This window comes from Hippopotamus amphibius, chromosome 13 (assembly GCF_030028045.1).
Source record: "Hippopotamus amphibius kiboko isolate mHipAmp2 chromosome 13, mHipAmp2.hap2, whole genome shotgun sequence".
In the NCBI taxonomy this organism is placed as follows: Eukaryota; Metazoa; Chordata; class Mammalia; order Artiodactyla; family Hippopotamidae; genus Hippopotamus; species Hippopotamus amphibius.
The window spans coordinates 5,190,993-5,212,806 of record NC_080198.1 but is presented as its reverse complement, the minus strand read 5'-3'; the positions used below and the strand labels follow the sequence as shown (position 1 = coordinate 5,212,806).

The 21,814-nt window shown below is 47.0% G+C and overlaps 1 protein-coding gene across 6 annotated transcripts in view; it reads right to left on the bottom strand.

Annotated features, from left to right (window-relative positions):
* Nucleotides 1-1,222: 1,222 nt before the first annotated feature.
* TAMM41 (TAM41 mitochondrial translocator assembly and maintenance homolog) overlaps nt 1,223-21,814 on the bottom strand; it is a 63,258-nt gene continuing 42,666 nt past the window's right edge. Inside the window, exons 6-9 of one of the 6 annotated variants that reach the window (XR_009048789.1) lie at nt 20,066-20,231; nt 19,496-19,636; nt 15,466-18,758; nt 9,488-9,623 (exon numbers count right to left, since the gene is read on the bottom strand). Coding sequence is in view for 4 of the 6 variants with exons in the window: in XM_057705800.1 (XP_057561783.1) it covers nt 1,819-1,928; nt 18,696-18,758; nt 20,066-20,231 (339 nt within the window). In the remaining 2 variants the exon portion in view is untranslated. Of the gene's footprint in view, nt 1,929-4,800; nt 4,991-9,487; nt 18,759-19,495; nt 19,637-20,065; nt 20,232-21,814 lie in introns of those variants that run through there. The other 5 variants (XR_009048788.1, XM_057705800.1, XM_057705803.1 and 2 more) reach the window with 5 other exon arrangements.

Below are 21,814 nucleotides of genomic sequence, written 5' to 3'. Positions count from 1 at the left end.
GGAAGCAATGTGGCTCTTCTCCAGGTATTGCGTGGCATCGCACTGGAGAGCAACCAAATGGAGCAGGACCTCCTTTGAGTTGTCTCTGTGCCCTAAAATCTAGCTTGGCTTAGAGATGAGAGGCAGCTCTGGTTTGAGACCCTAAAACTCAACTCTAAATTCTCAGGCAAAAAAATCAAAGGCCTGCCTGCTGTTTCGTGTCAACTCCTTAACTCTTCCAGCCTTTCTGCGCTTTCTCGCTTGTTCTGTCTCCACTTAATGCCTACCATTCCTCTGAGGCTGTCTCAAGAGACTTCTCCTCCATGAGAGCTTTCTTCCTTTAATTTTTAAAAGCTCTATTGAGACATAATTCACATACCAAACAAATCACTATTAAATGAGCCTAAACCACTGAATGTAACTATAATTCAATGGTTTTCAGTGTATTCACCACGTTGTGCAACCATCACCACGATCAACTTTAGAACATTTTCAATAACCTGAAAAGAAACCCTCGTCTCTTAGCTGCCACTCCCCCATTACCCACCTCCAGCCCCAGGTAACCACTCACTTACTTTCTGTCTCTATACACTTGTCTGTTCTGGGCATTCAGTAGACTCGGAATCATACAATGTGTGGTCTTTCATGTGTGGCTTCTTTCACTGCGCGTAACCTGTTCGAGGTTCATCCACGTCGTAGCATGTGTCCGCATGTCACTCTCTGCTACTGCTGCGTACTGTTCCGCTGTAAGGGATACCCCACATTCTACAGATCCACTCTCACGATGGACACTGGGGTGTTTCCGCTTCTTGGCTCTTGTGGGTCATGGTGCTGTGAGTATTCACGAACATGTTCTTGTGTGGGCATCTGTTTTCATTTCTCTTGGATGTGTAGCTTGAAAGGAATAGAGTTGCTGGATGATGTAGTAACTCTGTGTTTAACCATCTGAGGACCTGCCAGATGGTTTTCCACAGCAGCTGCACTCTCACGCTCCCACAAGCAGCGGACGAGGGGTCCAATTCTCTGTCTTTACCAGCGTTTGCTATTTCCTGTCTTTTTGATCAGGGCCACCCTGGTGGGTGTAAAGTGGTATCTCATTGTGGGTTGATTTGCATTTTCCTGATGACTAATGATGTTGAGCATCTTTTTCATGTGCTTGTTGGCTATTTGTTTATCTTCTTTGGAAAAATGTCTATTCAGATCCTTTGCCCATTTTAAAATATGGTTTTCTTTTTATTATTGAATTGTTCTTTATATATCCTAGCTACAAGGGCCTTCTCCAATATATGATATGCAAATATTTTCTCCCATTCTGTGGGCTGTCTTTTCACGTTCTTGATGGTGTCTGCTGAAGCACAAAAGTTTTAAATTTTTACTATGTCTAGTATATTTTTTTCTTTTGTTATGTGTGCTTTTGGTTTCAGGTCTAAGAAACCTTTGACTAATCCAAAGTTACAAGGATTTACGCATATTTTAGTCTAAGAGTTACATATTGGTAACTGTTACACTTAGGCTTTGATCCATTTGAGTTATTTTTGGTACAGTGTGAGGTAGGGTTCAGCTTTTTTGACCCTCCCAATTGTATGTGACTTTCCCACTTTGTCAGTCCGGATAGCTACGGCAGTAACAAGTGTTTCCCAAATCACAGAGGCTGCAACCACAAATGTTTGTTTTCCACTTGTGCTAAGAGTGCATCGCAGGTCAGCTGTGGCTCTGCTCCACGTTTTCTTCACTCTGGGACCAAGGCTGATGGCGTTGCCTCTCCCTGGAACACTGCCAGTCCTGTGGCCCGGGGAAACGAGACAGGACACACTCTGGGTTGACTCCTTAAGTTCCTGCTCAGAAGTGACGTGTCTCTCTTACATTCTCACTCCATTGGCCAAAACAAGCCACAAGGCCAAATCTGATGTCTATTGGGGAAGAAAATGAATCCTCCCACAGGGCAGGCCCTGCAAGGAGGAAACACTGATCAGTCAGGGGAACAGGAATACAATCTAACGCTTCCTCACGACCCCCTGTGTGACTTGATGCCTTGTCCTCCTGGTCCTCCTCCCAAACTCAAAATGCCCAGACCTGAATTTATCAGCGTCCTCATGCCACCCCCAAATCTGCTCCTCCTCCTCAACCTTGGCTTGGGAAACAGCACCCCATTCTCCTGGTTGCCCCAGCCAGAACCTTGACGCCACCTTCTCCGTATTCAACCATCACGTTGTACTGAGTCTAATTCCCAAACATCAGTTGAATTTGTCCCTCTGAGTCCATTCGTGGTAATTGTGCCCTAGACCACCATTCTCTCTCCACTGGACAGTCAGCGTCCTGCCCTTTCTAATTCATTCTCCATGTGGAGGCCATAATCATTTTCATAAAATGCAAATCCAGTTTTCTACTCTCCAGCTCAAAATCTCTGCTGGCTCCGCATTGCTCTGGGGAGAATAATTAATACACTAACAGCCCTCATAAGACCTTTCACAGTCTGGCTTCAGTCACCTCTCCAGCCTCACTTCTGTATGGCATCTGCCTGGCATGTTATTGCTTGTGAGCTAACTTTAGTTCCCTAGACACACGGTGATGACTTCACTCCGGGCTTTTATCCCCATGTGTGGGATACTGTGCCTCCTCTTCTGGGTAACTCGGACTGGTTCTTAAAGTAACAGGCTAGACATCACGTGCTCCCTCCTTCAGACTAGGTGAACACTAACTAATGGGAAGATGGTCCAGCTAAGAGGTTAGGAGGGAGGGCTCTGGAACCCTGGCTGTCATCCACGAGCTGTGAAACAGTGTGCAAGGTGTCGCTTCCCTGGACCTCCATTTCCTCAGGCATAAAATAGGGGATAATGAGTCCCTAATACGTAAGGCTGTGGGGAGGAGTAAATGAAGAAATACAGGGAGGATGCTGAGAATGGTGCCTGACACACTGGGAGGGTTCAACCAACACTTGCCTTTACTTTGATGTATCTCCACAGCAGCCCATAACGATGCCTGTAACTCAGCATTTATCAGACAAGTGCAATCCACCGTTTACTGACCTAACCACTTTTCTGCATTGTAAGATCCTTAGAATTGAGGCAACGTCTTATTCATCATTAGTGCTCCAGGTGACAGGTAGTTAGCATTTATTAAATATTTAAGTACTAAATCAATTAATCAATGAATTTCACTTCATGGCATTGATCCCTTCTCATCTTGTATAATATTATGATGTGAGGGTGAACCCTGCCCTCCCTACTTGCTAAACACACGGAGGGTGGATCCTATCTCCCCCTAACCCCACATTGCTAAGCAGCATTGAATTACTACCAGTTGAATTCAATTCTCCTGAGAGTCTTTAGCCTTTTCCTGCTTTTCCACTTGCTACAACCCCTGATGTATAATACTTTCACGTAAAACCATGGTAGCCTGGAATTTCAGGGAAAGACATTCTTTTATCTGTAGCCCAAGAGTTACAGTTGGTCAGTCATCTAGGAGGGGGTTGAGGATAATGAAACTCAAGTTAGAGTTGGGAGTTATGTTTAGGTGGGGTATCCTGTAATTTCTGAAAAGAATACAAGCCTAGAGATCGATCTCATAAAAGCTGCTGAACCCCTAGGCACTGTTACAATTGACCTACCTGCTGGGTGGGTAGAATAGCAGGCTGCAGTGAAAGGGGGATTAAGGAGAATGTAAAAGCTGCAGGTATTAGTCCAGGCTGTCAAAAAATACATGTGACCTTGGAAGTCACAATCTGTCTGGGACTGACTTACCCCACCTGGAAAGTGAAGGAGGGTAAATGGTCCCTGGGTTCTCCAGCTCAAGTCTGAGAGTTCATGCCTCAACTCTCCAGAAGGAGCTCATTCTAGGAAGGAATTTTTTTTTTTATCATTCCACTTGATCTCAGAAGAAATGGAAGAAACAGAAATAGTGTAGGAGAAACTACACCAGGTGACTTTAGCCCCATGGCTAGTGACGGCTGAAAATAATCACAGGAGATCATCTGGATGAACTTGGAGACAGTTACCCACCTCTTACAGGCAAGGCCCAAAGTGGGGGTGTGATACAGAACAGCAAGTGGACTTTTGAGTCGGACAGATCTGAATTCAAACCCCAGCCTTGCCACATACTAGCTGTGGGGCAGCGGGCCCACTGTGGAATCTCTTTAATCCTGAGTTTCCTTGGTTGTAAAAAAAAAAAAAAAAAAAAAGGCAGAATCATATCAGCACTTTTGAAGCAGGGTGAGGACTAAAGGAAGCAGTTTATGTACGACCCCTGGTGTTCATAGGACTTCGGTAAATGTTGGGTCACTTTCCCTGTTCCGTTCCGTCCTCCACTAGTTTAAAGGACTTGCACAGACATTCACTGGTGCCCATGCCACTGGACCCATCCGCTCCCCAGCACAGACTAGCAGTGGGCATTTCTGCGGGTTAGATGAGCTTGCGAATCTTTTGGTCAGGACAAGACAGAGAGGGCCTGGGGTGATGAGCATCTTCCCTTAGAGATGGTGTGTCTGCTCAAATTCACACTCCTGCTTCTTACTGTTCACTGACGGTGTTTTGGTAGTCACAGGGACCACCCGCTCCGGTGGTCCTGGAAGGCAGGGCTCAGGGGGAGACACACGGCCACACAGTCCCTCAAAAGAGTAGGAACCCATGATTGAGCTGGAGCCGCAGTCCAGCACTGTGGCCATGGAGATGCCTGAGGAAAAACAGGCTCACCTCTTACTCCTGACAAGTTCTGCTCACGTGGCAGAGCCTGAGAGACCTCTCAGCGCATGGCTCTTCTGACACGCACCTGGGGATCACGTGGGCACACATTTGTGGGCAGAGGCAGCCCTCCAGCACTGCGCTGTCTTATATTTCTGTTCTTGCCCTTTTTTCTCCAGTCTCCCAAAGGCTGCTCCTCTTGGAGCCACATGTGGAAGCTCAGCCATCTCCTCCCTCAGGGAGGCCCAGTGTCTCCTGGCTGGTCTGGGGCAGAGCTGACCTGGGATTTCCTCATAAGTCTTGGGTCACCAAGTCCAAAACTTTTCCGAGGTTGCCTGGCTGATAAAGAGACATGTTATGATTGGGGGCCATGACTCAATAGCAGGGAAGCTCTGTTTTGGGAATCAGGCTTTGCATGAGACATTCTCAAACAGTGGTTTAAGGAATTCTGGCCAGAAATCAGGGAGATTTCTTTATTTAGGCTTTATTTAGTCAACTGGTCATTTTTATAGGGCAGTAAGGAAAAGATTCTCCAAGAGTCAACAATCAGTCAAATGGAAGCAACATCAAAAATAACAGCTGCCTTTGGCTCTGTACCCTCTGTGGGCCCAGCTGTGGATGAGCGCAGCGCTTACAGGCACAGACACTGGATTCAGACTATTCAAACGCATGCGTGTGGATCTCGGCGCTACCACTTAACTAGCTGTGCGACTTTGGGCAAATTACTTAACCTCTCTGAGCCTCAGTTTCCTCATTCGTAGGATAATAATAGCACCTACCTTATAGGGTTGCTGCCAGGGTAAAGGGGTCAATACAAGAAACACTCCTTAGCACAGTCAGCACTATCAAATTCTTACTACTCGACACATGAAACTTAGAGAGTTAATAAAAGACTAGAGGGACCCAATAAAGACAGGACCACTAGGGACACTGGTCCTGCGGGAATGAAGATCTGGGTCACCCCAACAGGTAAGGAACTCTGACCAGCTGAAACGCAGGCTCAGGATAGTAGAAACACGGAATGGGTGATGGAAGAAAGATGCTGGACATGTCTACTGTGATGTCCTGACCAGCTCAGAAAAATGAGGTGGGTGTATTTCCTTTTCAGCTTGATAATCTGTACGTACACACACGCACTCACTGACAGGCTCATATTTAACTACTTTCATTCTCCTCTGTTCTTTTCTATAAGAAGCATCAGTGGTGGTGAACTTCGCAGGTTAGTGTCTAGGTTACATGCTAGTCAGGTGAGACTGATTGCGAGAGGAATTAGCTCCACTCAGGGATGGATAGACTGCCCTTTTCTGCCGGAAAGCGAGAGCATTTTCTTTTGTACCAAGGATAGTGCCTGGCGCTGGGTGGAGCTGGGGGTTGCTGCTATTACCGTCGGAAGCTGACGTACGGATTAAAGGGTGTGTGTGCCGATGCCCTGTCACCGGAGTGGACGTGGCAGTTTTTATCCGGTGGGTCTCAGCCACACACCTGTTCTTTAAACTCCGCTCTGGGCTATAAACTACCTTTCTCAGGCTTTCTTACCTGGTGACTTTCTATCAGGCTTTGCCAGTTGGAGACAGTGGTGGGAGGTCAGAGGTTGAGGGGAGAGGGAAGTCCCGGGTTTGCCTCCAACAGCAGCAGCAGCTGTTGTTCGCGGTCCCGTGACATCTGGGCGGTGGTGGGACCGCTTTAGCAGCTCCCGTACTGGCAGGGGCACTGGGCCAATTATCTAATGCTGCATAACAAATCTCCCCCAAGCTTAGTAACTTCTAACAACAGCCATTTTGTGATTCCCCCTCAGAGTTCTGGTGGTCCCGGCTTGGGGGCTCACGCTTGGCTGCGGTCACTCACTCACGCGTCCGGTGGAGGCGCTGTCAGCTGGAGCAGTTACATGCCCTCTCCGTGTGGCCTGGGCTTCCTCACAACATGGCAGCTGGGCTCTAAGAGCGAGTGTCCTGAGAGCCAGGGGGAAGGTGTGAGACGTTTTAGGACCTCACCTTGTAAGTCAGGGTGTCTCATCCGCTGCATTCTATCTGTTAGAAACAAGTCACTGAGGCCAGCCCATATGCAAGGAAAGAGAATTAAGAGTCCACCTACTGATGGGAAGATGGCCAAAGAATGTGCAAACATGTTTTGAAACCACCACAGGCAGCCTCTCTGCATCACAGCAAACAGCTCAGCTTGGAGGTTCCAGCCCAGGGATGTTACCTGCTTCCTGATCCCTGCGACTCATCCCTTCCTTCTTCTCCCTTTTGTAACTAATTCCCTTGATTAAATCCCCTCTATCTGATATACCCAGGACTGTTTCTCTTTTCCTGAAGGATATGCATGGGCTATCCCTAGCTATCCAAACTCACCATCTGAATTAATAGAGTGACTTATAGAAACATGAACTATTACCACGTGCCAAGAACCACACTAGATGCTCTACACGTTTCCTCATTTAATTCTAATACCAGCCCTGCCAGAGAGGTATGAGTATAACTACCTCACAGCACTGAAACGGAAGCTCAGAGAGGTTAAATAACCTGCCCAAGAACACAGCTGGAAGGAAGTTTGACTCTCCAGTACATTTACATTTTGGGTCTTCCGGAGTTTGAGAAGAGCTACTTCCTGCCAAAGAATTCTTTTTCCTTAGAGGAAGTCTTAGCTCTCATTCTTATATACCTGTTTGATGAATCCCAACTCAGATACCTACACTTAAAAATGCATCGAGGAAAAGGAAGATAAGAACATATCTAGAAGAACAGGAAGACAAACACTCAAGCAGTCATCAATTCTGAAAGCTACGGGGTGTGAGGGAAAAGGCACCAGAGCAGGGAGTCTGCAGGCCTGGGTCAAGTCTCAGCCACGATGCTTAGGTGCGTCCTGACCCTCGGCTGTCACTTCCTCCCCTGGGGCCTCAGGTATCCCCACTAGAAAACGGCCCTAATGTTCTGTGCTCTACCGAGTATCTGCTATGCAAACTAAAAAACTATATTAGACACAGGCAGGACAAGCTAAAGTTAAAATAAAGCCAGCTTATATGTCTTGAATAGGCTTGTTACGGACTGAAGGTTGTGTCCCACAATCTGATGATGTTCAGAGGCGGGGCCTTTGGGAGGTAATATGATCACGAGGGTGGAACCCTCATGAATGGGATTAGCATCCTTATAAGAAGAGACATGCAGCTTGCTGTGGCTCTGCTGGCTCCACCATGAGAGGAGACACTGGGAAAACAGGCCTCTGCAACCAGGAAGAAGCTCTCTCCAGAAACCGGCCATACCAGCAACCCTGGTCTCAGACATTCAGGCTCCAGAACTGTGAAAAATCAATTTCTGTTGTTTATAAGCCAACCAATGTGTGGTATCTGTTATGGCAGCCAAAACTGACTAAGGCTGATGAGAAATAGTTATTTTATCCCCTAAGCAATGGGGAATCATTTTAGCTTCTTGAGGAAGTACCTGACCCAAAGAAACAAAAAGCCTTGCAGAAGAAAACAGTAACAAAAACCATAATACAAAATAGTGACAGAAGTGATATTTATTGATTGCTACCAGGCAGTGTCCTAGTACATAGGACACTTAGCTTGCAGGACCCTCACTACAGTGCAAGGAGGTTTGTATCGTTATTCCCTTTCCAGAGATGGTAAAACTGTTCAGAGACGCTAAATAACTTGCCCGGAGTCACACAGCTAGTCATCAGTGGAGTGCAGATACGACCCAGCTTGGTCATATCTTAAGCCTGAGCTCTTCTGGGCTGGAATGAGCTGAACCCAAAGGCAGAGAAAAATAAGCAGACATCTATTGTTCAAATTTTCAAAAGAACCTAAGAATGCGCACTAGAGCCCTGGGCAATGGAAACAGGGTGAGGTGGAGACAATCTTAGAAAAGAAAGACACAACTTGTTTGGACTGAAGAGATGACGTGCCAGACAAGAGGACAGCCTCCCAACACTCCCGCTCCGTTTCCACCTGGCCGGCCGCTCCTCCTAGAGCCCATGAGCTGGAGCAGAGGCAGACTCATCGGCGGGGCAAGAGCTCAGGCCCAAGCTCCTCAGCCTGGCTCCCCCTCGGCCGTTCTTGGCAAGTTACCCATTAGGGTCCAGGAATCCAGACAGAGGATTATTGGGGGCTGCTGGAGTTTCCTTGCTTTTCTAAGAGGGCTTCTGAAAGGAACCCCCTCTGTCTCCCCAAATGTGGATGGGGGTGCACAGGGCCCTTGAGGTTGTTGTCAGGGGTCTCAGAGCTGGCCTTAGTGTGATGCCAACACGGCAAAGGATGGAGAAAGGAGGAGACTGGTCTGTTAACCCGCTGAAGCAAACCGACTCTGAAGGCCACCAAGCTCTGACATTCCACTTCTTTGAGCTAATGAGTCCTTCGTAGTTTCCTGCTCCCCAAACACTCCTGTTATGTGGGGAAAGCTCTGCACCGGTCTGTTGCAGGCTCCTCACTTGAGTCACTGCCACACACCCTCATGGAGAACAAGGAGAAATGTTAAACACCCGGATCCAGGAAGATGTTGACGGGGAGCTCTCACTGGAGGAAACCGAATAAGTGGGATGGAGCCAAGGCAGCCAGAGCCAAAGCTCTCGCCCTACGCGGGGCTGCCGGTCCACAGCACACGCACCACCTCAGGCCTCCACCCCTCGCATGCCTAAGAGACCACAGCTGAAGCTCTCAGGAAAGCAGGGCTCAGATGGTACTGTGTGTAAAGGGGACTCTTCTCATGCTGAGTCCTCAAATGCATTGGGTCCCCCCGGGATAAATGTCTGACGCACACATTTCCAAAATCCAGCACAGTATCATGCAAACCAAGACATCTTCAAATTCAAGCAACGGGCCAAAGTAACAGACACTGTTCTGTCAAAAAGGATCATTTTATTCAGCTACACATGACAAAGATAAAAGCAAACAAAATCAGGATGTTTTTCTTAGCCATCCTTTCCACATTTTATGCAGTTTTAGTGAACTATAAATCACTGATTTCTTCAGGCCTAAAAGAGAAAAGAAGAGAGGGTGAGAATACTGAGGCTTGCAGAGTGGGTGCACAGTGGAGGCCCCGTGGTATTCGGATCAGACTTGTCTTTGGCACAGAGCAGCAACGGGCTGACTGAGGGCTCCAGGCGACCCCGGGGGCCACCGTGATCAACGGAAGGGAAAAGACTGATCGCTGAAGCAGTGATATGGGTGCCAAAGACACCCAAGCTTCTGGGCTAAGGGAGTCCTTTCAGGTAAGAACATGTTGCAACCTTTGAATTTAGCAGCTCTTTCAAAAGGAGAAAGGAAGACAAAGACAAGACTCTGTATGTAAGTGGGCATCCTTGGCCCCCTTTCTAGCCCTCAATGCTTCCCAACCACCCCCAGCGCACTGCTGCTGTGTCCCTGCATGTGACACGGGTCTGCCCAAGGTGAAAGGCATTCCCATCATGCTCTGCCTGGTAGATGCTGAGGCCAGTGCCTGACTCCGCAGCCAATTCTGGCACTCCTCCTGGTCCCACAGTGCCTGTGCTGATGCCCAGCTCAGCAGCTGCCACACTGCACGGTGCTCATCTGTCCCTCCACCTAGTCCAGGAGCTCCTCAAGGACAGGGACCTCGTCCTATTCTTCCCAGTGTCCCCATCACCTAGTGCGGCACCCGGCACTCAGCAGATGCTCAGGAAACACTTGTAGTGACGAAACAGACGCGGCTCATTCAGACACCTGCCCTTCCAGCACCCCATATACTGAATCACAAGTGCCTGATGAAACCGGAGGAGAAGCTCTCTGGGGGTTTACAGGAGAAAAGCCACGGACTAAGCAGGGAGCTGCTGTGTGTCAGCTCTCATAGGATCCTATTGCAGACGGTGTTACGGGCCCGACCTCCTCTGTGTCGAGGATGAGATCATTCAGTCTGTGTTTCAGGGTGTGGCTCAAGGATCCAAACAGTCTTTTTCACACCTGGGATCCAGACCATGGTCTGTGCTGCAGGTGTGACATGCAGTGTGGGCACTGCAGACGAGGTAACAGGACCGGTTCCGGAGACTCCGAGCACTGGCATGTGAGCGCTCATGAAAATACCTGGCCACGTTACCCGTAGGCTGCCTCATGCACTTAGGACCTTTTATGAGGCTACTGCAGGCAGTGACAGCTAAAAAGGCAGGGTACTGGTAAAATCATCAGTGAATGCTTCTAGAAACTCTGGCCTTGCTTGTCCACTGAATGACTACTGCAAACCGATAGCCTCATCAGGAAACTCAGAGCTCCTTTCCCTGCCTCCACCCCTTTTAATTTTCTCCCTGGAGCAACCACTCTGATAAACCTCACCCACTCGAGTACTGGGACTGGAAACTTATTACGTAAGGTGCTTTTTAAAATTCCAGCCAGAACCAATCAAGACACCAAGGTAGCTGCACACAGTAAGGCTCAATGCAGCAACCCCAGGGCCCTGAGTTACGGCTACAGGAAGAGGCATCGACCACGATAAGTCCCAGCTCAGCTTCGCAAACCTTCCTCACAGACTCCTGGGAGCTTGACGTTTAAGGTAAACACACCACAGTCCACGAGCGGCACCATGGAGCCATTCTCTGCCGCTAGTGGAGAGAAACCTCCCTTAATTAATAAGTCTCTCCATTCAACGGCTCCGCCAGACACACATTCTGAGGACAACCACAGCAGGGCACTGAGTTGGAAAGGGCACTGGAACGGGAGTCAGGAGACCTGGATGTCAGTCCCAGCTGGGCACGGGGTGAGTCCCCCTCTCTGGGCATCGACTTCCTCATCTGCAAAGTGACAGGGTTGGACTAGGTCAGGGGTTCTCCAACGAGGGGCCCACAGACAGGCTTCGACGTCAGTCTGAGAGCTCCCTGAAAGCACATATGGGTGCGTCTGTGCCGACCGCCCAGAGTTTTAGTCAGAGACCACAGGGAGCCGGGATTTGCAAAAGGCTAAGAACCAAGACATCAGAAGGAAGGATCCTGCCTTAATACTCTAGGTGCAACAAAGGTGCACTTCATGAACTTGGAGTAGTCAATATTTCCTAAACAGGACACAAAAAGCTGCTAACCCTACAGGACAAAACTGATAAACTGGACTAAGTAAGATTAAGAACTTTTCATCAAAAGACACCACTAAGAGAGTGAGACGACAAGCCCCAGAGCAGGGGAGTTTCAAATTCCACATGTCCAACAAAGGACCCGTATCCAGACTATACGGAGAATTCAGTGTTAAAAAAAAAAAAAAAAAAAAAGGCAGACAATTCAACAGAAAAATGAGCAAAAGTAGAAAGTAGAACAGACACGTCACAAAAGAGGATATCCACACAAGCATGTGAACAAATGCTCAATTTTTTGGGCCACCAGGAAAATGTACGTTAAAACTCCAATATGACACCTCTACTCACCTACCAGAGGGCCTAAAATGGAAAAGACATGCTATCAAGCACTGGCCACGGAGGTGCTGCAGCAGGAACTCTGCTGCTGGGAGTGCAACCTGGACGCTTGTTAGGCACTGTCTACCACAGCTGGACGCTCACACACTTTATGATCCAGTAATTCCACCCATACCTAGAAACCTAACAGAAACGCATACCTACGCTCACCTAAAGAGAGGTACCAAACCATGCATAGGAGGACTCCTGGAAACAGCCCCAAGCTGGACACAACCCGAGAAGCCACCAGCAGCAGAATGGGTGAACTGTGGTCTGTTCAGACGACGGCTGAGCTGCAGTGAGAGTGAGGGACTCCCCCCAACACCACGAGAATCTCACTGCTGCCGTAAGGAGTGAAAGACACGAGAGAGTGCGTATTTACATAAAGTTCAAAAATGGGCAACACAGAAGCATGACACTAGAAGTGAGGACAGTAGATACTCTCGGGGGGCAGCGACTGGACGGGGCACAGTGGGGTTCTGGGGGGACTGGCCCTGTTCTAGTCCTTCATCTGGGCACTGGGTTCACGCGTCTCTTCACTGTGTGAAAATTCACCATATTTACGATTTGTGTGCTTTTCTGTATATTTGGAGATTTTCCCTACTATCAGAAAATTCAGAATCTTCCATTCAGTCACTGAAATACACTGAATGAGCATTTCTGGGGCACCGGCACCGACATATACGAGACACAGAGCTTGTTGTTGGGGCCACGGGTATGAACAACAGTCCTGGTCTCTTCCCTCACAGAGTTTATACTCCAGACTTCTACTTGGCCTATGCTGAGCTTTCGTGTGTTTTCTGCTTCCTTTCTAAAGAACAGGATGGTGATTTAGGAAGTCTGCATTTAGAATGCATCTTGAAGGAAGATGGCCTGCTCAGAGAGAACCTGTACTCTAAGAACCATCATCGTCGACTCTGCTCCTTCCCCAGTGGATAAGGATGAAACATCTCCTTAGTTACATCCTCTTTAAGCAGATCCTTATTTACCTAGAGCTGGTTGCTAGGAATGCTGATCAGTATCCAAAGTCAGGATTTTGTTTTGGAAGCAAACGGAAATCTACTCCAATATATGGCTCCTGAGGTTCTTCTTCTGTTGATTTCCAGCTTGTTTCATGTGACCTACAGCAAAGTCACATGTGGAAGACTATGAATTCCCTGTGTGACCTTAAACTGATGGGTCCAGCGACAGACAAAATTTTCCAGGAAACAATGTGAGGCAGAGATGAGACCAGGTTGTGAGAGGTCTCTACCTCCCACAATTCTGTTTCAGATCATTAGGAGAGGAAATCACTAACCCCCCAACATTCTTCCAATTAATTTCCAACCACAGTTAGCTGTATCAACAAAGAAAATCTCATCTGAGGTGGTTTTATTTTTAAAACTTTCAGGTTTAAATGATAAATACATCACCAGAAGAATCCTTATTATTATGTGTTCTTCTTATTGAAACTTGTAGGTACCCAAAAATGGGGATAAAATGTTCTAGTTAGAAGAGATGAGAAGGAGAGGAGAGTCAGTGATCCATTCTACCATGTTCAGGAAAGGGCTGGTAAGGACCGACTGAGGCATGCCAGAATCTTTTTAGGAACAAGACTAGATCTGTCTTGTTAAAGTTGAATCTTTTGAAGCCAGAGAGGTAAATAGGTATTTGACCCCAAAGTTAATTCTGATTGACCAGAAAGTCAGGTGAGGTAAAATAAAGCGAGATTTCAAAAATTAAACTTGTCACCCTCCCCCACGTTCCCCCACCTCCAGGAAGGGCACCACTGTCTCCCGCTTCCCACGCCAGAAACCTGGGAGCATCTCTGACTCCTCTCTCCTTCACTGCCCGTATCGCTCCCAACAGCAAGACCTCGGGATGTGCTTTTCAAGTGCTGCCCGCATCTCTCCTCTGCTTGTCCTGCAGAGCCCTGAGTCGGTGCAGCCAGGCCTCCTCACCTGGTTAGCGGCAGCGGTAGCTGGTCAGTTTTCCGAGCAACAGCTGCATCTCCCTGCAAGCTGATCTCTATTCTCTCCCTACAGCAGTCTTTTGACAATCCTTCAGCAGCTTCCCTCTGCCCTCAATGAAACCCTGGATTCCCTTTCAGGCTTTTAAGGGCCTTCCCCTGTCTGGCTCCTGCTTGCTTCAGCCTAATTCTAACCCCTCGACTCATTTCTCTCCAAGGTCCCTCCACCCTCCGAAGATGCAAACAGTTCCACCTAACCAGAACGTGACAGTTACTTGGCTGGGCTTCTGCTACCACCTTGAGCTGTGATGCCATCTGCTGCTGCCGTGAAGGGAAGCACAAGCAAGGACTAGGAGACTAAACAGTCTTCCGCTCTCCTGAGCTCGCTGGCTGCGGCTGCTGCCCGGACACCCTGATGACAACCAGGCCACTCCACTAACAGCACAGTCTAAGAAGTTGGTATTGTTTTCCCAATAACCAACTCCCAGGCTAAAGGGGAAAAGCAGTGTTTGGTTTTGGAAGTAGTTCTGTGCTCAACTTGGAACATGGGTGTATCTGACTGCACAGCAATTTCAGGGAACTAATACAGAGTCTCAGACCACCTGACCTGCTGTGTCACCCAATACAGCTCAATAGAAAGGGCAACCCTCTGGGCTGTCGTAGATGCCTGGCTTCCATCTCTTCTACGACGGTCACTCAAGTTTATACAGCACCTACTAGGTACCAGGTACATACTGGACACCCCCAGAACACGTAGCAAGTTGGGTATTAGTATCCCCTCCATTTCAAGGACGAAGGGCTAGTTAACATGCCAAGGTTATAGGGCAAAGATGTGAACTACAACTTCAAGCCAAGACCTTCTGATCACAATCTTAGCTTAGCTCTCCCTGAATTTAACAATATTTGAAAATAAGAGTTATTCACTAGCTAAGAACCCTGCTTTTTAACCCCACTATGAGTGGGTATGAGTGATAATGGCTACAAAGGAGGAAAAGCGCAACCAAATAACCTGGGGTTTCCTCACCCTGAAGGTTATAGATACATCAGCTGGCTTAAAAACTGAACAGAGACAGAACTTCAGAGTTTTTAGGAAGAGGCACCCAGCAAAAGCCAGGCAGAACAGCAGCAATCATGACCATGGCAAGAGAACTTCTAAAGAGCAGTGCGCAGGAGGAGAGAGGTTCTGAAGCTTGCTGTGAGGTTAGAGGACAGAAAAAGAGTAAACCAGTCACTCAGGGCTTATGGTTGCTAGTTTACTCCAGCTGGAGACCTGGTGACTGGGCTACTGCTAGTTGAACAGGACAGGGCAAGGAAACACGTTCTAAAGAGAGGTCATGAAACTTTTAGGTAATGATACCAAAGAGGAAAGACCAGGCACAGCGCTGGATGCTTTTATATATCTTAAGATATAATTTTCACAACCCAGTGAGGCAGGCATAATTATCCCTATGAAATTAAAACTCAGAAAAATGAGGTAACTTACCCAAGTCATGGTAATGAGGCTGGAGTTTGAACCCTAGTCTCTCGGTTTCACAAAGCCCTGCTCCTGCCTGGACTGCCTGCATCATAGCCCTCAATCGTCATACACCAGAGAAGCTAGAGCACAGGGCAAACAAACCCAGGGAATCTGAAGCAGTGCGCATCACGGTCCACAGTCCCCGCAACCTCAGTGCAGGCTGCAGGCCTTCTGTCACTCTGGCTCCACAGTCCAATGAGGTATCTTTAGAGGGGGAGGGAGGCAAGCAGCGAGCACTCGGGAAGCAGCACTGGGCACTCCACGGCGACAAGGAAATCTGGGCTGCAGGTTCCGTGGTGATACCCACTGCCCTCTGCTGGTGACGAGGAAGAAGAGGAGGAAAGAGGACCAAAGATCCATTTCAGGTGGACGTCAAGAGATGATGATAATGGATTTTTTAAAAACCATGAATTAGAGATAAATGCAAGCTCAAACAATAACAGCATAATATGTTCCCATGTATCTTCACCAGCTTCAACAATGCATCAACTCACGGCCAATCTTGTGTCATCCCCCCTTACACTTCCCTCCGACATGTTTTCTTTTGAAGCAAATCTCAGACATCCTGTCATTTCATCTGTAAATATTTCACTATGTATTTCTACAAGAAAATGATTTTTTAACCCCATAACACCACCATTATCACAACTAAAAAGAAACTGATAACTCTAGTAGTTGCTTACAGCACAGGAAGCCAAAAACAAAAACAAAAAACACCCAAAAAGAGCCAAAGCATCCAGCCTCACCCAAGGAGGATTATGGTAAGGGAGCTGCAATCATGCAAAACACAGATTAATAGCCTGAGCCACCCAAGCAAAAAAAAAGTACCTCATCTTCAGCCTTGCCAGGATAAATCAGCAAGAAAATAGGTTAAATAAATATCTTAATTGGAAATGCAAAGCCATGAACTCCAAGTGGTAGGACAATCTTCAGCTGAGTGGATTTGGCACACGTGCTACTAAACCTTTGTTGAGGGGCTGAATCTGTCCAAAGATTCAGGAGGGCAACAGTTGGCTGTGTCCCCAGGCAGCCGGGCGAGGCGTTAAGAGGTGTGATTGCACAGTTGCATGGCAACAACCTCAGCCAGGGATCAGAGTCAGGCTGAAAGATCACTCCCTTCTTCAGGCAGCCTCTGTGCCACGTATCCCCTGCACTGCAAACTTCTGTGTATGTGCCTGTCTCCCCTTCTAGATGATGAAGCCCCTGAAGGCAGGGGGGTATCACGTTCACCTTGTATCCCTGGCGAGCACCTGAGAAGCACTCATTAGACGGCTGCATAAAGAGAGAATGAACTAGAAAACTCCGTCATCTGACAATACCAAGTGTTTGAAAGAATGGGGAGAAACGAGAACTTTCATTTACCGCTAGTGGGATGATAAATTGATAAACTACTTTGGCACTCTGGCAATATCCAAAAATATGTTCAAATGCTTAAGCCCATAAAACAAGAACAGGATGTTTTAAATTTTGAAAAAAATAATATTTGGAGAACAAAAAAAGAAAAAAAAAGAGCTCCTAGAAATTAAAATAGCAAAAATAAAACAACTCAACAGAAGAGCTGGAAACTAAAGTTGAGAAAGCAAAGCAAAAGGACAAAGAGATCAAAAAGGGGCACAAAAGAAAGAAAACCAAAGGACTACTTCAGGAGGTCCAATATTTGCATAGGAGTTCCAGAAAGAGAAGAGAGAAAACAGATGGGAAGAAAGAATACAATAAATTTTTCCTATGTTCTTATACTCTCCCCTTCTAAACTGAAGGGCAACGAGTATCCAGTATAACAGATAAAAACAGACTCATATCAAAACACACCAACTCTGAGAAACTTCAGAGCCCTGGGGGAAAAAGAAGACCTAAAAGGCTTCCAGAAAGAACATACACAAAGGATTAAGGATGAGAACGGCTTTGGACTTCAACAGCAATCCAAGAAGCGAGAAGATAATGGGAGCAATGGTATCAAAATTCTAAAGGGCAATTATTTCCAATCTACCTCCAGCCTAAGTCTCAGTCAGGCGTGAGAGTGGACTAAAGATACGCTTGGCCACACATGGGCTCCAAATCCGGCTCTCCTGCACCCCTTCCCAGGAAGCTCCTGGATGGTGTGCTTCACCAAAATGAGGCTTTGCACCACAAAAATCAAAGACGCCAGATACGGGAAACAGGGTCCCTCACACAAGACAGTTGACGACAACCTCTGTGGGAAAAGAAAGTTGTGCAGGGAAGGAAAAGTATATCACATGGCTCAGCTATGAATCACAATAACACAGTCAGACAATGGAAACTCAAGACTGACTTCGCCAAAGCTACAACACAACCATATTTGGAGCACAGAGGGATGGTGTGTGTGTGCGTGTGTATATGGTGTGTGTGGTGGGGCGGGGCAGTTGAACTCTAATCTGCTAGAGTGAGAAGTCATAGATGATGCCTAAAATTAAAAAAGAGAGAAGCAGCAACAAAAACTCATTATCCAGAGAACCAGCAGTGAAAAAAAAAATAACCCACCAGGAGAGGCAGCAGCGGTTGTCTCTGCAGAGGAACAGTGCGGCAGGGGAGGGCAAGATACTGCTGTTGTTCCAACAATATCGTGTGTAACTTTTTAAAAAAAAATTTTTTTTTTTCTCCTTTTGGCTGCATTGGGTCTTCATTGCTGCATGCGGGCTTCCTCAAGTTGTGGCAAGCAGGGGCTACTCTTTGTTGCAGTGTACAGGCTTATCAGCACGGTGGTTTCTCTTGTTGCAGAGCAGTGGCTCTAGGTGCACGTGCTTCAGTAGCTGAGGCTCGAGGGCTCAGTAGTTGTGGCACATGGACTTAGTTGCTCCGTGGCATGTGGCATCTTCCCGGACCAGAGACTGAACCCATATCCCGTGCATTGGCAGGCTGATTCTTAACCACTGTGCCACCAGGGAAGTCCATGTGTAACTTGTCACAGATATAAAAACTCAAGGGGAAACCTGCACATAAGGAGTAACTGGGAAAACGCAGAGGGGCAGCAAAGCCTTCTAGCAGCACCTTAGATGCCTGAATTACAGTGCCATCTGCCTGTCTTACATTACTGCCATGTCCACCTAAATTATGACTACCTAAATTCAGCATTTCAGGAGTACTTGCGGGATACAGATAAAGCTTTACAGTTTAACCAGGAACACTGAGGCTGCTCAATCCAGCAGGTAGATTAAGTGTGGATTTTTAAAAATTCTTACCAGCAGTGAAAATGCCTTTGGCGCTCTGTCTCATACTGGAAGGTCTCACGATTGCTGAGAGCCCTATGAGAAAAAAACCAACAACGATGCCAAAAAAGCCAGATGTTAGTCATCTTAACACTTTTAAAACTTGAAACTAAATATTCTTTCCAGTTATCCAATAACACCAGCAAATCTATCTCTGTTCTGGTGTCAGAGTGACAGTGAAAAGGGTATCAGGATGGAGAGCCAGGAGACTGGAGCTGCCAGATGGGTCACCGACAAGCTGTGTGAACACAAGCAAATGACCCGCCCGGCTCTGGGCCTGGGCCACTTCATCTTATAACAGGGTGGGTTAGGTGACCCTCTAAGGTCATTTTTTCCCTTTAAATCTGCTTAAGTCTGCTGGTCCTCAATTCCAAGATGTGAAAAGGTTGAGAAAAAAAAACCACACACCAAATGTTTCTGACTAGGAGGAAAACTCATTCTGAAATCACTCGGAGGACTCCTCAGTAAGGACAGAGGGAAAGTCCTTCAGGCCCTCAGAAAGGCAGCGGAGCTCACCATGACCAGAATCATGTTAAAATGAAAAACAACTGAAGCCACGCCTCCAGGTGTATCTTCAGAAGAGGTACCCTGCACCCTAAGCACACGCTCCACTCTGCCCACTGGCGGGTCTCTCCGTGCAGCACCGTCACCGTGACCCGAATCCTGCTGGGCAGCCACGCTTCTCCCTGGGGAAGCTCAGCAAGTATCTACTCAACAGGAGAGGGTGCATTCATCTGAGGGAGGGCAACATTTTCAATTTCATACTGACTGACCTTGTAAATTACCTGTAACACCTCAAAAGGCAGCAAGTCTCTGAAGATCAGGCTCAGATTTTTGGTCCACATTGGGGAGGATTTTGGTACACGTGGAGGATAACGTGCAGAACAGGGGCCATGTGGGAGCAGACCTACTGCCTGTACAAGAGACACACCGAGAGGGCATCGGCCGAGGAGAGCGGTGTTCTTGATGTTATAAAAGCATTAAAAAATGTCACCAGTCTCCTTCCTCCTCAGACCACCATGAAGAACAAAGGCATGTCTTTGAAATAACTTCTAAAAGTTATGCTCTTGGGACCCAAAGCATCACTTTTTCCCTCTCTGACAGTGATTTAGGACCCAGGGATCTGAAAATAGAAGTACTTTCAGCACCCTACTTAAACAAATGAGAATTCAGCTTGGGAAAAACCCGATTGTTAGTTAGTGCTTTCTTCTTCCTAGGGGCAATCTCTCTCTCCATCTCACTAGGCAAGAAAGAATAAAGAACCCATCTCAACCACAAACAAATCTGCGCCCTCCCCACCCTCTCCAGCCAGCACTTCGTCACCGTCAGATTCACACCCGTACCTAGACGCACCACGTCTCCACAGTCGGGGTCGTGAGCAACTTGTAATAAAGTTTCTTCCACATCTCTGTTTTTTCCAGGAGGGTCCATAATATGATTTATTTGTTGCTGTAAGGTTTTGGGCAATGTCATTAGCTGAGTGAATTGTCCTTCTGGGCTTTTGTCAATCTAAGGAAAAAAAAAAAAAGATGATGTCTATGGAAAGTGCTTTGAATTCTATAAATATTCAAAGACACATGGCTTCTCTTTAAAACCACACAAACATATATGAACTCACATCCTAGACTAGGCAGCATGCTAAGGAGACTTTCTCCTTTCCGAAACTGAATGCCTGGTGTTAAGGATTCTAAGTTCCTTCAAATAGGTCAATTCTTTTCCTGTAACATTCTATTTGTCACGGCTTTCTCTTGAGGAAAAGAATGCACTGGAGTTTTTGCTTGAGAGCACATGTTTAAAGACAAAATATTAGGTGACATGTTCAAATAAATTGCAAAATTTGAATTATCTTACTCTTTTATTCTCATTAAAAGATGAAAGTGAAAGCATTCAGCTGAATTATGAGTCAAATTGCATTTTAAAAGCAGATATGGAAAAGACCACATGTTCTATGATTCCATTTACAGGAAGAGTCTAGAATAGGCAAGTCCATGAAGTCAGAAAGAAGATTAGTGCCTGCCTGGGGGGAGGGGAAGCTAGCGACTGCTAATGGGAATGGGATTTCTTTTTGGAGTGATGAAAATGTTCTAAAATTAGATTGTGATGATGGTTGCACAACTCTGTAAACAGACTAAAAACCACCACATTTTTTGGTATGTAAATTATATCTCAATAAGGCTGATGTTTTAAAAAAGCAGATACGGTCATATGATAGTGGATGCTGTGTTGCACCAACCAGATCCTGGCTTTGGGGGCAAGGTACTCATTCCACTAGCTGCTGGGAAAGTTGGCTGACTCCCTCTCTCAGTTCCTCCCAGAACTGTCCTCAGGAAAAGGGAGCTGTCCGTATCCAAAGACTGCAAAACGCAGGAGCCTGCCCTCTTTGCCTCAAGTGAGGAGAGCTAGGAAGGGCCACTGAGCTCCACGGTGCCACCACAAGATCAGATGAAGTCTCTGTTTCTAACCTCCCCAATCCTGATCCTACACAATTGGTACCAAGAGCAGTCCTAGAAAGCACACTCTCAGACGGCATTCTGGAGCTGTTATAGTGTAAAAGGCCAAGTGGAAACCTCTGAAGCTGCCATTCTCACCCCCTGGCCAAAAGAGTAATGAAAAAACAAAACCACACTACAGGAGGAATGGCAGAGACTAGTGGCACCTACAGACCTAAAGGATGCAAGGGTGTGATGTTTAATTTTGTGTGTCAAGTTGGCTGAGCTATAGGGCCCACTTGCTTGGTCAAACTTTAGTCCAGATGTTACTGTAAAGGTAACTTTGTAGATGGAATTAACATTTAAGTCAGTAGACTCTGAGTAGCAGATGACCCTCTTTGATGTGTACAGGCCTTATCCAGCCAGTTGAAGGCCTTGTGAAAAAAAGAGTGAAGTTTCCTGAGGAAGTAGGACGTCTGCCTCCAGAACGCCCTTGGACTCAAGAGTACAACATACTCTTCCCTGGGTCTCTGGCTTGCTGGCTCACCCTGTAGATTTCAAACTTGCCAATCCTCACAACTCTGCTAGCTAATTCCTTAAAATAAATCTTTCTCTATATATCCTATTGGTCCTGTGTCTCTGAGAGCCCCAACTAATATTAGA